Genomic DNA, 15,420 nt, shown 5'->3' with positions numbered 1-15,420 from the left:
ACCAAACACATTTTGAGTACCTAGCTAGGTAATTCCTAATTCAATTTTTAAGTTTGCTGATATACTGGTAGGTATGTACCTATACCATATTGTCAAACAGCTGAAAGTTCTAACAACTACCTTATAAAATACAAACCTTAGCAGCATTTTTAACACCACATTTAAACATCAATGCAGCTCTGTCGCACCCCTTTTCTCCGTCACTCACTTTCTCATCGTTAACTGAAATAATTACAAATGTAGAAATATTTAGTTGGTACTTATATAGGTAATATAAGAATATCCTCAGTCATTTTATCATTTTGCATACCAGCGGCGCAAACATCTGCCAATTCCTTTCCTTTTTTTATTCGTACTTCGTCGCCTTTCATCATGGTTTCAGCTAGTGCATATGCCCCGTCGATGTCATACATGCCTTGAGCATTCAGCTGCAAAATAACTTTCATTACCTTTTTTGAAATACTAATATCAACAAGTAGGTAGGTACATAAGAAGGATCTTTAAACTAGGTTTAGCAACGACTACAAAAAAATTAGGTTAGTAGGTACTTCGATGGGGATTTAAAGGATTGCAAGGCATATGAACCTAATGCTAGTAGGTACCTTTTAAAAATGTTATTCCCATGTGGTAGTATTATTGTCAGTGATAGAATATTTTTTTTTATATTTTTTTAACACAAATCATCAAGCAAATGTGAAATGAGCATATTTCATGTGTTATTTATAATAATAATTAAAATATTAGGTATTAATTACCGATCCTTTCTTCCGATATGCGCAAGCGAGAACACATTTCACTTTATGATCTGTCGGTACAATCAGACTGGCTAAAGACATAATATCGCTCATATCTACGGACGCGTCTTTAGCACATGCCATTATCGCCTTCGCAAAATCTGCTTTGGCTTCTTCATCTGTCATCGCCTGTAAATGAGAAAAATAATGTATAAGAGCTGCTTATTAGTCCATTTTAAAAGCTGAAAGTTTTACTGTGTTGTCTGTACGTCTCTTATAGGTAAGAACGACCAGCGATTATGAAGTGTTTTAGTGGTGTGCAATGGATGATGAGATTTGTAGTTTTCCCTAAGAAAATATTAAAAATTGAGTTTTAACTGTTATAGATACACCGAAAAAGTTTCAGCTTTTATGAGATAGCGAAGGTCAGGCCGTCCGCTTCTTTGGCTCTTGGATCATAATAATTTATAATCATTGACAAATTCTTGTGTGACGAATATCTTTGCAATTTACATTGTTACCAATGTACACAATCAAAATTTTTCTTCTCAATATACAATTCTGATCTTTTTGTACCTACTATTGTAGTACATACAATGGTAGATACAAAAACCTCTATATAGGTGTACGCAGTTTGAAGAAAACTCTCAAGTTTGTTGCAATATCTACATACTAGCTTTCCGTCCGCGGCTTCGCCCGCGTTATCAAAGAAAATGCCGCATAGTTCCCATCAAATTTCCGGGATAAAACCTATCCTATGTGTTAATCCATGTTACCCTCTATATGTGTGCTAAATGTCATTGTAATCGGTTAAGTAGTATTTGCGTGAAAGAGTAACAGACACACATACCTACATCCTCACAAACTTTCGCATTTATAATATAAGTATCTAGGATTATTTTGAGATATATATTTGTGGATATATTGCTATTTTTCTAGTCATACTTGCTGTGGCGTAAATATAACACAAGGGAAAAATTACTTTTAAAATCAAAAAACTTATGGTCAAAATTAAAACAGGACATAGAAAGATAATATTATGTACAAAAAACTTACCCCCAAAACGTTTCCATTTTGCAGAACAAAATAAAACACAAAACAAATAATGTAACTACCTTTATTATTCATCGTTATAGAATAGATTAGAATAGTATCACCGGTCACTTTTATATCAAATAATATATCGTTTAAATGATCTAAATTGATATAATTTTAAATAATAAATCACATTGTTATAATTAAAAAGTTTTGATACAATCACAATAAGTTTTGGAATTGGACACTTATTTTCTTTAATGTTTTCCATCTCATTAAACTATTATAATATTTTTCATTGTATACTTTATATTCAGATTGAGATTAAATCAATATAATTTTAGGGTTCGCTTTGAAATATTTATCATACAGATGCAGATTCTAGAAAATAAAATTTCTATTTACCTAATTTAAAATCTTATATTATTAATATTTAATAAGTACATGAACTGTGAATGATTTAACAATGCAAACGCAATTTAATATGTATAACCAATACAATGCTATCAATAACTTTCCATTATGTGTCCAAAATCATAAGTTGCAAACATAATAAGATTCTTATATTATTTTTTTTCTCGTAGACAATACAAGTATCTATTCATATCACATTTTTACAAAATCTTATAATATAAATTAAAAAAAACAATAAATCTTGGACTAAGTATCACCAAATATTCTTCCTTCCTTTTAAAACACGAAATCAAACTGAAATAGAAAGAAACAACATTAATTAAAAAAAAAACATAATTGTGTTGGAATACTTCCTGGATGGATGTGTATGTGTATGTTTGTTACTCTTCCATGCAAATACTACTGAACTGATTACTATGAAATTTACCTCACATATAGATGGTAACTTAGATTATCACATAGGATAGGTTTTATCCCGAAAGTCCCACGGGGACGGGAACTATTCGGGTTTTTCTTGGAAAACGCGGGTGAATCCGCAGGTGGAAAGCTAGTCTATAAATATCAAATCTGTTGAGTTAGTGAAAATTGATGAATGATGATATTTCTATATTTCTAAGTAATTGAACAATTCTCAATCATTAACCCTTTTTCAATACATACCTCTTCAGCCCTATCCACGGTACATTTGAAAATTAAAGCAGCTCTCTCACAGGCTATATTCCCATCTATATTTTCGTCATTTACTAAAACAAAGCACTCAATTTAATTCAAACATTCATTAAAAAGAAAGTAAAAAAGAACTATGTAACCAATACGAAAAAGTATATAATATTTTACCTTTATGAAACAGTTTTCAACTTACCAAATTTACAAGCCTCTGTCAGCTGCTCCGCTTTTTTTAGCCGCTCAGGATCATTTTCTAAGTATGTTTGGGCAAGTTTGTTTGTTCCTTCTACAGAAAGAAATCCGTCTTCACTCATCTGAAATGAAACATTCTTGTTATGAAAAGGGACAAAAGGGCAGAAATATCACTTCCTGCTGCTAACTAATACAGCTATCTCTGGAAAAATGGTAGAGCCTTGGTTTCTTTAACGTAAATGTGGTGGTAAATGTTATAAATATGTAACGACGATTCAAAGTGCTTCTAGAAGAAGTCTAATTGAATAAATAAATGTTTGAGTTTAAAATTGCCATAAGTTGACAAAGATTAAGGCTGCAGTCTAGCAAAATTGCGTTTTCAACAAGTTATTTGACAATTTTTTCCCGGCTAATGAAATGATAAACTGATTTTTTTTTCTTGTTTATCAATTAGTGTTATATACGCAATGCGCGTGAATTTTTTCACATTTATAAAGTTACTTTATGTTACCTTAATCAGGCCTTCAAGATAAGTCTCTTTCCCCCAAAATCATTTCGAGCTAAGTTTGTGCACTCACTACGTTGCAACCGATTACAATTTACATAATCTGATCAGCGCATTATTATCCTTATATAGTCGTTATTAAAAACTGCTGAATACAATTGCCGAAAAACTTATGATTTTCTTAATTAGAGCGTTATAAATTCATTAAATTTCCCATTTTTTGCCTTACAAAATCGATTGATAAATACTGCTAAAAGTTATTTTTTCCATTAATTTATTCGAGTTGGTTGAAGACCAATGAGTATTAATCCTTTAAAAAAATTTTTTTTTGAATTTTGATAATTCTTTAAATATTAAAAAAATATTTAAAATAATATGGAAAAATCCTAGCGAATTTCTTTAGTCGCGCTCCTTGGGCCGGAGCGTTCTGACGTGTGCTCTACGCTCGATTTTCCTTCATACCGAAGTGAAAGTTGCTCTACTTCATTAAATTTAATATTTTTGTTAATTGATTATTTTTATCTTAGTGTTGTGCAAATATTCGTATTTTTAAACATTTGATTTCGATATGGAAAATAAACGAAAAAAATACGCGTGTAACTACTAGAAAAAAAATTATCTTCGAACATAAAGTTAATGAAACCAAATAGATTGCAAAGGTGATTGGCAACAATTTCTTTATTTTACGGGGTGTCAGTAAAGGGATGTATATTTCTTTAAAACTAAAGTAAGTTCATAAATTTTCTTATAATATAATTTTTTTGAAGTTCCAAAAATGTTTATTTTTCGTTTGAGAAATACGAAATATAATATAAACTTGTATTGAGAACTTGAACTTCCCAAGTTCATCCGGGGAAATACCCATACGGGGAAAATGATTTGTTTACTCCAAAATTGATCCGAGGTGTTTTAATTTTTTCTTCTAGTCATTTTCAACGTAGCGGCATGTTGTTTGATTATTAATTTTGTAACTTAAATACAGGATGTTGGTTTTATATTCTGATCTTACAGACGCGCTGACAAATTTAGTCCACCATTTCTAGTTTAGTCTAACTACAAAACTACCAAAAAACTCTAAGTACCAATATTAAAACGAATGGATTATCATCACATCATCAAAATTCAGTGGGGTTGAGAACTAAACAAACAGAAGTAACAGAGACGCGAAGAATAAAATAAAGGACGAAAACGATAATTCGTTGATGCTTTCCCTTTTCGACGTATTGTTAGGGTACATCACCAATCTGCAAAAAACAAAACTGATGATTCCCAATTGCTGATTAAAAATGAAAAACAAATAATCGACAACAGTGGTGAAAATTTGCTGATCACAATGAAACATCCTTCAGTGGTAGCAGATTTACTCATTTAAAATGTATCGGTGAACAGCGTAAAGGAGAGGAGGACAGGAAAACATTATGAATGTGGATGGTGGATTGTATACAGGGTGTAATCGATAAGTATGTGCAGGCGATTATGACGTTATTATTGCAGGTATCAAAAAACTTAAAACTGATATCGAAATTACTTTACCTAATGAGCAAAATGACAATAATAACTTTTTAAAAGTATAACGAGAAATATCTAAAAAATTTACTTTATACACTCCCATATCAAAAAGGGAAAATGGGACTAGTAGAAGTTAAATGTCTAATTCCGGCAAAAGACATGAATGCGGAAGATGCGGTTAAAAAAAATTTAATATTTGAAATACAATGCAAAAAAGAACACTTTTGTCATAGATAAGAATCATGACTATTTTTTCCAAATTCAGGGACAACTAAACGTTGCAGAAGCAGAAGTCTGCTTATTTGCTGTTTGGACTGGAGTGAATCATTCGTTAAAAATAGAATATATAAAAAAGTATGTAACGTTTAGGCAAAATAAAATGATGGACCATTATCAAGATTTTACATAAATTGCCTACTGTCAGAATTGATTGATTCGAGACTTCAGCATTCGATGCCCATCAAGGACCCATCCTATATCATTCAAGCGATTGAAAAAAAAGAGATAAATCCAGTGCAACCGATAAAGCATCAGAATGCTAGCAAAAGATTTATTAGGTTTATCAATATAAATCTATATATTATACATAATATAATAAATCTGTAGAAGACGCGAAGACTGACATCCGCGCGGATGGAGTCGCGGGCGGAAGCTAGTCAGAAATAAATATCTTTTGTTTTCATTTGCGTATTTTTCTATTTTATAATTTTTTAACACAAACATTACATTTTTTTTATTAAATACAAAATTTGTTTATCCGTTTTATTAGTTAAACTGAACAACTTTCACTAAGAAACTAAGGTCGAAAAAAATGTATAGAGTTATGCATTTTGTATGGAAAGCTTATTTTTTTTATATTTCGTCCAAATTTCTTGTAAAAGTTGATCAGTTATATAAACATGAAGTTGAAGATATCAATAGAAAGTATTCGCAAATTTTGTGTACTGATAAAAAAAATCACCCGGTGTAATTTTCACGAAAATTGTTTCAAATTGTCATTTTTGGTACTTATTACGAATACTGAATTATACGAATGATTTAATTTTTAAAAATTAAGTGGAGCAACTTTCCCTTAGTACATTTGTATTATTTACATATAGGATGACAGGATGCATTTGTTTGCACTACTAGACCAAGCCCTTAATGCCTAGCAACATGATTGAAAAATAGATGTAATACATTAGGGATCAAATCATATACCACACTAGCTGCTCCGCGCGGTTTCACCCCCGTGGCTCCACTCCTGTTGGTCGTAGCGTGATGATATATAGACAATAACCTTCCTCGATAAATGCGCTATCTAACACCGAAAGAATTTTTCAAATCGGACCAGTAGTTCCCGAGATTAGCGCGTTCAAACAAACAAACAAACTCTTTAGCTTTATAATATTAGTATAGATATGTAGGTTATCATACAATTAAGAGACTCATCATAATTTTGAAAATTTTAATAAAAAATCGGCAATTAATTTTAATTTTAATAATACGTCATTGTAGGCTTTAAAGTTTCGAAATTTTAAAAGGGAACTCTAAATTAAGCATCCGCGGTCGTTAAACATAATTTTGTGGAAATCCTAATCGGCTTTGTTCAGGGACTGTGAACATAGTAATTGCGTGACCTTGTTTTGTTTTTATGTAATAATACATTGACTGGATGCAGCTCATGTAGAAATTGATACCTATATTATTTTTAATAATTTCGATGAAAAAAAAATACTTAAACTGTTTGTGGTTGTTGTTCGGTATTTAAGTATTGAATAAAAAGCTTTAGCTTAATTTATCGTATACTAGCTCTGCTCCGCGGTTTTATCCGCATTGCTCCGCAGTCCGCTCCTGTTGGTCTTAGCTTGATGATATATAGCCTTCCTCGATAAATGGGTTATCTAACAGCGAAAGAATTTTTAAAATCGGACCAGTAATTCCTGAGATTAGCGCGTTCAAACAAACAAACAAACTGTTCAGCTTTATAATATTAGTACAGAACACTTACTTGGCTCTACCTTTACGTCGAAAAACAAAATACATTCAAATACCTTGAATAACAACGAAATTCTTATTTATTTTTCTCTCTTTCTTCTACCTAACGTTTTGAAACATTTAACCATTTTTTTTTTTATAAATTTGTCTACATTTAACAACGACGGAGTTTATCAAGCGTAGAGTATTTTTAAAAAAATACTCTACTCTTGATAAACTCCGTCGTTTTGAGACCGTCAAGTAAGAATTATAATTGACTTTGTCCTGCATAATAATATATAGTTAAGTACCTAAGTAGTAAGTAGCACAATAGTATTAAGCTTACGTATTGCAATAATTTAAAATTCCATATATTCTACTTACAATGCCTGCTTTAGTATAAGCACATGCAAAGAGACATTTGATTGATTCCTTGTCTGGCATTTGTTTATTTTTCAGCTGTTCAATATCTGTTTCGGTCAAAGGTGTGTCTGCAGAACAATCCATGATCATTTGTAAATATTGTTGTTTTAACTCGTCCAGTTTGTCATCGTTGCTCTGTAAATAAATAATAATACAGATAAACGAATTATAAATTGTATATAGAATTTATTTTTAAAGAATTATATGAACATTAAGACCGTTAGATGAATATTAAGACCCTAATACCAGCGGACCATTCGAAGGAATAAGTCAATTTAAAAAATTAAGATAAATTGTATAGTCATGTTATACATTTCATATTGATTGAAAATCGTATTGAAAGCAATATAAAAAACAAGGTACCTGCACCAAAACACTGAACGATACAACTGTAAAAAGTACCGTTAACAACATTATTTACTTTTCACTGACCGAGTAAAATTGAAAATGTGTGATGCGTCATAAAAATTATGGTTTTATAACACCTTACTACCTGTGATAATTATTTGTATAACAACTGTTGAATGAAATATAAAGTTCATTGAAATTTAGTTCTTTTTAATACTCCCCATAAGTGATATTTTACAAATGATTTTTATATGCATTTGCATCATATAAAGGAAACAACGCATTATAACAACATAATATTAGATATGTGTGAAAATAAGTTTTATTGTACTAGATTTGAATACATAGCGCCTATATTATTAGCATTTGTTATCATAATTGCACAAAAGAATTGAGTAATAATAAAATACTTTGTAACTCTATTTTGTCAGTATTTGAAAATAAATAGTACGTTATTTAAGTAATTTATTCCCCTGGCTTTGCTTACAATACGTAGATACATATTTTTGGTAGATAAAATAGAAAAACGAATATTTCGATAATAGCTGAGCACTCTCTGATGCTTCGTATCAAGAGTCGTGCAATTATAAATTAATAATTCTTATTAACATTTACTAAGTACATTTCTGCTCACAGGCTTTGCCACAATTTCAATATTGTAGAGACGATAGAGAGATAGAGTTCTTAAAGAAATATATTTTAATTATACTTTTTTAAAAATTTCCAAATGTACCAATGTACTATATGCTCAATAGCATTCATATAATATCAGGTAAGTAATATTCACTGCTTTTATATTATTGGTTGACTCGTTATATTATAAATATTTTATTTGCCATTAATGTGAATACCTATCTTTACTAAATAGCATTGATAAATCTGTCGAATTACTATTGTAGTACTGATTGGTCATAAACAAATTACATAGAATTTCCTTTCTATAGGAAATCCCGCAAATTGGTAATTTGCGGACCTTGTTATATTCAATGTCAGCCGAAATTCACCAAATACAGTCATTAATTAATTATGGTGACTTATCAGAAAAATGCTATATATTATGGAGTTAAGATCTGTCTAGGACAGATAAAATTTATCAGTGTTGAAGATTCCTTTCTATAAATAAACACACATAACCAAATATGTTTCACAAATCAGCAATAATTTTCTGCTTTTCGGTTATCAGTTTAATGCCGCAAGAAATTCTAGTAAGTGAATGTAATAATATAATTATTATGAAAGCAAAAGTTTCCTAAATCGCTTAAATGAAAAAAAAACTTAAAAGTGTATTATATTTATTGATCCACAGGCGATGACAGAAGATCAAAAAGCAATGATACATGCACATTTTGAAAAAGTCGGAGCTGAATGTATTAAAGATAACATGATTTCTACGGATGATATTAGCAACTTGAGAGCTAAGAAATTGCCCACCGGAGAAAATGCGCCATGTTTCCTCGCCTGTGTTTTGAAGAAAACTGGCACTGTAAGTATCAAGAAAAGGCTTATAGACAGAATTATTGGATACCAAAACTTTTATAATTAATAGGTATATTATTAGCTCTGAGTCTTTTAAAACCTTTTAACTAGAGATTGTACTGCAAAAAATTCCCAACAAAAGCGAAGCCTTTACTATGGACTCCCTGGTAAAGTAAAAGATAATAAATTAAATAACTTTGGTAGTACATATTAGACTATAAACATAATATTTATTATACGATCGTAATCGTTGTTATTGTACACGTTATAAATTGTTTTAACTTTTTTATACACAAATAATAAATATTACTTCTGTTAAAGATGGACGACAAAGGCATGCTTCAAAAGGAAACTGCTCTGGAAATGGCGAAAACAGTGTTCAATGATGAGGAAGAACTGAAACTTATCGCTGATTATCTCCACTCCTGCTCACATAGTAAGTTTTTAAATTACCATCTTTCTTTTAAATTTTCAACTATTAAAATATATACATTTGTTAAACTAAAGGATGAAAATATCGGTACAATATTTGAAGAATTCCACATCGTTTTGAACGAGCTGTTTTTTTTTTTACTTTTTTAAAACTTACCCAGTTTTATATGTAATCGAAAAAAAATTGAATTATGAATAAATAATGGCATTCATAAAATATTTATTCTTAGTCAACAGCGAATCGGTTAGTGACGGAGAAAAAGGCTGTGAACGCGCTATGCTATCCTACAAGTGTATGGTGGAAAATGCTTCTAAGGTAAGTGAGCAATAGTATTCAAATGTTGGTATCAGTTTTTATTAGAAATAACTTCAAATATGAATAAAACCTTGAGATTTTCAAAGGCGGTTTTTTTTTAAACTATAATGAATATGTAGAAGTATAAATCTGAACGAACACAGAGCTTTTAAATTTTTTTCCCTTTCCTGAGAAAGCCTTAACACATTTTTAAAGTGATATTCATTGGTTCTTATAATAATAATTTTAAATGCTATTTTGAAATGATGTAGAGTTCAAGAATAAAAGAGAGAGGCCAATTTTATTGTTTATATTCTTACGCCGTAACATTGGTACAATATATTTTATTTATGGCAAACAGACACATAATAATATGCTCTTTTTTTACAGTTTGGCTTGGAACTATAAGATCATCTGCGTGCTAGTTACTACTTACTTCAAAATATATCATGCTTATCGTTATCATTATTTCGTAGTATGTAGGAAAATGGTTAATAAATACATTTCATCTTAAGCTGGACTTTTTTTTAAACCTTTTTTTTATGGAAATCTTTCACCTTGTATTGTAGTATTTTCTAGAACTTTGATTTATTTTAGTATATATTTCTACATACATTCACATTATTTCAAGTAAAATTGAAAAATTTCCCAAAATTGACCCAGATACAAAAAAAAGTAGCTAGCGCTAAAGTTTAAATAAAACAAATATATGATAAATATAATATTTTATTTAATGAATATCATAAAACCGGTAACAATGTACTAACAATGGTAATAAATCAATGAAGCTCTTCTGTACATTACTCAAATAGCTTATCTTTGGTTTAACGGGTTGGGTCGATCTGAAACAAACAGAAATCGGTTGATTAAATCATATGTGTAGCCTTATTTTATTTTAATTAGTTATTATTTAAAATTTAAATTAAAATTTGATATAGATGATCTGTCAGATATTTATCTAATTCGGATGTTTTATTGTGGTTTTGTATGCAAACTCGCAAACTCTATAATTGGTAAAAGTTGGACATGTTGTGAACTATGGACTAACAGATTCCACGTGACAAATAAAAAGTTCCTCTAGAATAAGTTACGTTAATTACTAGTTAATATTATTTTTAAGAAAAATGAATGATTATAATATAAAGAAGTCTTTCGGAATTTGAACACATACCTCTTTCCTGAAGGGGATCAAGCAGTCGAACAACATCTTTGATCGTTCACATCCATCGCTGTCACTGACGGGGCTGTCGTTCACTGAAAAATATTATATGTATAATGTATATTATAATAAGCAAATGTTGTAATATAAATAAATTATATTAAAATAAATTTATATTATAGTATGTATCTTCAATAATTATATCTAATAATATTATAAAGCTGAAGAGTCTATTTGTTTGTTTGAACGCGCTAATCTCAAGAACTACTGGTCCGATTTGAAAAATTCTTTCGGTGATAGATAGCCCATTTATTCAGGAAGGCTATAGGTTATACATCTTCACGCTAAAACCAACAGGAGCGGAACCAAGCGGGTGAAACCGCGGGGCGCAGCTAGTTGCTAAGTAAGTTCAGAAATTTATAAAGATTGAGTAGATATATAGAGACTAAAACAAAGATAGAGCTTAAAACAAATGACCGATAATTGATTCTGTATGTTATAGCTGATACTAAAAAAAACTCTTTGTCAACGCTGAAAACGGGTACCTTAAAACCGCATTTATATTATTCAATATACAAGTATTAAATAAGGGTGTATATTTTAAATTTTAGCTCATCATTGTAGAAAGTAAGTGTTTTTCGTATTATAAATAGAAATTCCTTCATAAGTAAGATAAAGATCCATTAATATGATGAAAATAAAACAAAAAATTGCATACCTGAGACACATTTTCCGATGATTTCCTGGGCCTTAGCTTGATCACCGGCGTCTGATAAATATTTCTGGATATGCTCTTTAGTTTTTTCTACGTCGAATAGTCCAGCGTCATTTATCTGAAATAGATGTATTTCTCTATGAATTAAATGCAGTAATTTTATTTTTCGTAAAAAAAATCTTATTAGACACTTGTTTACGTCCACCTCCTCTATCAGAGAATTTTATGTACCGGGTTGATTTCAAGATAATTAAATACTAGATCATAATATTAATTAGAAATAAGATAAATAAACATAAAATGGTTTGCTTTGTTTAGATTATTTAGATGGAATATTCCTTATGCAATTTTAATTGTATGCCAACCCGGTTCCTTTTAACTATCGCGATACATTTTTAATAACCCTCAATACTTTCTCTAAACAATATACGTACCACTCCAGCCTTCTTGAAGACACAAGCCAACAGGCACTGGTTCAAGCTATCAACGCTACCAGATTCCTTGGCCTTCTTCAGATCATCCTCGCTGACCCCATAGTCCTTGCTACACTCTTGGATCGATGGTAACATTACGGCATAGATCTTCATTTTATCAGCTTGACTTATGGCCTTGAAAAGTTAATAAATGATAAAGAATAATCGTGTATTCTAGGAAAACTGTTGGTCAATTGTGTGAGCTTGGTTGTGAATTAGATATGTATCTGTTGTAAATGCTTATGCATTATGCTATGCAGTATTGTTATTGAGGTATTATGATTATTATCGCCTATAGTCCGTTCTAGTACCTACCTTCACTCGGTATCCAAAGCTATCGATACTTTAATACTTAAATAATAATTACTTAACCTTCTTATAAAATCTACACTATGATGCTTTTAGGCGTATGAAAATGTGTTTTCAAATGGTGAAAGTAGTTTTAAATTAGTGTCTGCAGATTATGCTAGATGAAAAAATGCACAAATTTCCCTTATTATTTATCTACCAACAAAAATAGTAAAAATAACATAAAAGTTATAGACGGTTAGTTACAAAAATTTACTCATGAACGGATGCACCGATTCTTCGCACTAAAAATCACAATAATGATTATAAATTGGTAAAATTCACAAAAAAGATGCGATAAGAGATTCATGTGATAATACAAATATCACTGATTTAGCTAATTAAATACCTAATATAAAAGAATACTACAAGATCCCATGTTCAAAATTAGTTATTTATTTAGGTTACACAATATTAACTATTCAGTTTATATTTGAATGTAGTATACATAATTAAATTTAAATTGAATCCCTATCTAATACTTCCGAATTTTCAACCTTTTTCCGGATATGGTTTAAGCTTTAAAGGAAGGCACTACTTTTACGGATAAACGGATATTTAGATATAAATAAATATAAAATGTTTATTTTTATAAAAAGTATCGATTAAAACTAAAATTACATATTTTTTTTTAAGAAAACAAACAAAGACTCACTTCCACACTATTGAGAGCCGCCGCCAAAAATCCAACGCACAACAAGGCAAAACGGAATCCCAACATTTTTGCTTTTATTTATTTAAATAATATATTTAAACACAGGCGTCTTGTATCCACCCAATTTTGTTTCTACCTGTGTTGGTGAGGATAAAATAACATCTTATATACTAGCGTCAATGCTCAAGCAATTTTTTCTAAGATAATTATCTTTAACTTAGTGTACGCTAATACAAGCAAAAAGAGGTAATTGCCATAGTATTGTTTCGCTTTTGTTTAAGTAATTTTTGTCAACGGAACTGCGCTTTACATTAGTATTGTTTTTACAGCTTTAGGATGCGCTAATCGTTTGTTGGTAATTGCTATAGCGACGTTAAGTTTTATAGCGCTTAATAAATAACTGACGCTTAATAAAAAAATGAATAACTGACGCAGATGCAATTAATTAATGGCTAATAAACAAACGATGCAATTGATATCGGGTACTTTTATACGTGAAGCAAAAGTGCCTTTCGTAGCGATTTAAATTATAATTAACTAAGAGCAACCCTGCGCTCTTATTTTTGTATATTTTGACTGCCTATATTATGTTGAATAATATTATATTTCTATAACTATTTTTAACTACATATATTATATCAAACCGAACTCTTGATGTCATAGAGACATAGGGCCAGCATTCAAATAAAAAAGAATCATCAAAATCAGTTCACCAGTCGAAAATTATAGCATAACAAACCCAAAAAACATAGGTAGTAGATAAATTGAGAATCTACTCCTTTTTTTGAAGTCGGTTGAAAATGAGTAATTTTTGGAGGTTCATATTTTGCCAAAAAACCTTTGGTCTTCGTAATTAATTAAATCAAAACTGTATCTTTGATTTGATCACAAATCTTATTTTATGAAAGAAAGAAAGAAAGAAAGAAAATAAATTTATTGCAAAAAACACAGCCAACAACATTACAAAATTTATCTTAAGATTAGCAAACGGATACAGCCTCAGCAAAATGCTGCACAAGAACAGCGCTGATTTTCAGGCTGCACCGGCGGTTGAGGTCCGTCTTAATATCAATCATCGGTTATCTTTATCAGTTGTTTTGATCAACTCTGGGCAAGCGGTTATCTTTATACCTGCTTGCATACCTAGGACATTTGATTTATACATGTCCTAACTTCTAAGCAAAATTAGTTTTCGTGATCCATACTGCATACGAATTATGATGAACTTAATACGATTGAATAATATTAAATACATTATATACTTTTCGAGTAAACTGTTATTTTTCTTGAGTATTTTTTATGTATTTGATTTTAACTGCGAATAAATTATATTCTAAATTTATACTCAAATAGTTATTAAATGAGCATAAATATATTTAATTTATTCAATTGCATTATGTTTATCCACCGTAAAATTTATAGATAATTTTTAAATTTGTATTCATTTCTTCAGTTCCTTATTTAGATAAAAGTTAAATTGTTAAGGTCTGACTTCCTAAACTTCTCTCTTAAAAATGACTATAGCCAATTTTTTTAAATTGCAGAATTTAATATCACAGTATTGTAAATGTATCGAAAAATTTAGTTCAATCCTTTACTAGGATGTGTTTAAAGAAGGCAATTAGAACTAATCTACAAAACGTGAACATAGACAAAGTATTTTTTGTCGGTGTTATTTTGAAAGAATAATTGGCACAGTTAAAAAAATTAAGAAGTACTAAATAACGCTAAATCACCATTGCTATGCACTTTAACCAGTCGAGTCATCTTTATTCACGGAAATTTCATGTACTTTGTAACACACCTTAGACTATTATATGCACAATTATATTACTTCAAATAAAACAGAATCTGAACATCATAGTTAGGAAGATTCAAAGGAAAGTCAGTTCAATTCATTCGAAGCCGGAGTGAGGAAGCTGTCAATATCATTTGAAATTTTATCCACTTTTTTGCTCGAAAGAACAATCATAGGATATCAATAGGTAGGTTCTTAAAGAAGTCCTAAACTAAGCATGGTAATGATTAATGGACGCCTTTATTTTATTATCAATCTGATTTATTGGATTCAATTTCCAAAGAATC

General features: G+C 30.1%; 3 protein-coding genes across 3 annotated transcripts; 1 reads left to right on the top strand and 2 right to left on the bottom strand.

Annotated features, from left to right (window-relative positions):
• Positions 1-121: 121 nt before the first annotated feature.
• Positions 122-7,882, bottom strand: LOC149907129 (uncharacterized). The gene is made up of 8 exons (XM_090103854.1): positions 7,798-7,882; positions 7,396-7,569; positions 3,046-3,163; positions 2,810-2,926; positions 1,791-1,930; positions 756-923; positions 311-428; positions 122-222 (listed from the first exon to the last, which is right to left on the bottom strand). The coding sequence occupies exons 1-8, from the start codon at positions 7,846-7,848 to the stop codon at positions 122-124; spliced, it is 987 nt and encodes a 328-aa protein (XP_089959980.1). The 5' UTR covers positions 7,849-7,882.
• A 972-nt stretch (positions 7,883-8,854) lies between these two features.
• Positions 8,855-10,499, top strand: LOC149907128 (general odorant-binding protein 19d-like). Its single transcript, XM_090104187.1, has 5 exons — positions 8,855-8,987; positions 9,089-9,265; positions 9,580-9,694; positions 9,921-10,006; positions 10,376-10,499. The coding sequence occupies exons 1-5, from the start codon at positions 8,922-8,924 to the stop codon at positions 10,391-10,393; spliced, it is 462 nt and encodes a 153-aa protein (XP_089960313.1). The 5' UTR covers positions 8,855-8,921; the 3' UTR covers positions 10,394-10,499.
• A 196-nt stretch (positions 10,500-10,695) lies between these two features.
• On the bottom strand, positions 10,696-13,484 carry LOC149907127 (B1 protein-like). The gene is made up of 5 exons (XM_090104188.1): positions 13,336-13,484; positions 12,294-12,467; positions 11,863-11,977; positions 11,157-11,239; positions 10,696-10,827 (listed from the first exon to the last, which is right to left on the bottom strand). The coding sequence occupies exons 1-5, from the start codon at positions 13,399-13,401 to the stop codon at positions 10,810-10,812; spliced, it is 456 nt and encodes a 151-aa protein (XP_089960314.1). The 5' UTR covers positions 13,402-13,484; the 3' UTR covers positions 10,696-10,809.
• Between the last annotated feature and the right edge of the window lie 1,936 nt (positions 13,485-15,420).

The sequence above is a fragment of the Colias eurytheme genome, chromosome 7 (assembly GCF_061535395.1).
Source record: "Colias eurytheme isolate Ceu_HAF_F1 chromosome 7, ilColEury1 Martin Lab GWU primary, whole genome shotgun sequence".
Lineage (NCBI taxonomy): Eukaryota > Metazoa > Arthropoda > Insecta > Lepidoptera > Pieridae > Colias > Colias eurytheme.
The sequence above is the reverse complement of the archived record's forward strand: the minus strand, read 5'-3'. Positions and strand labels throughout refer to the sequence as shown.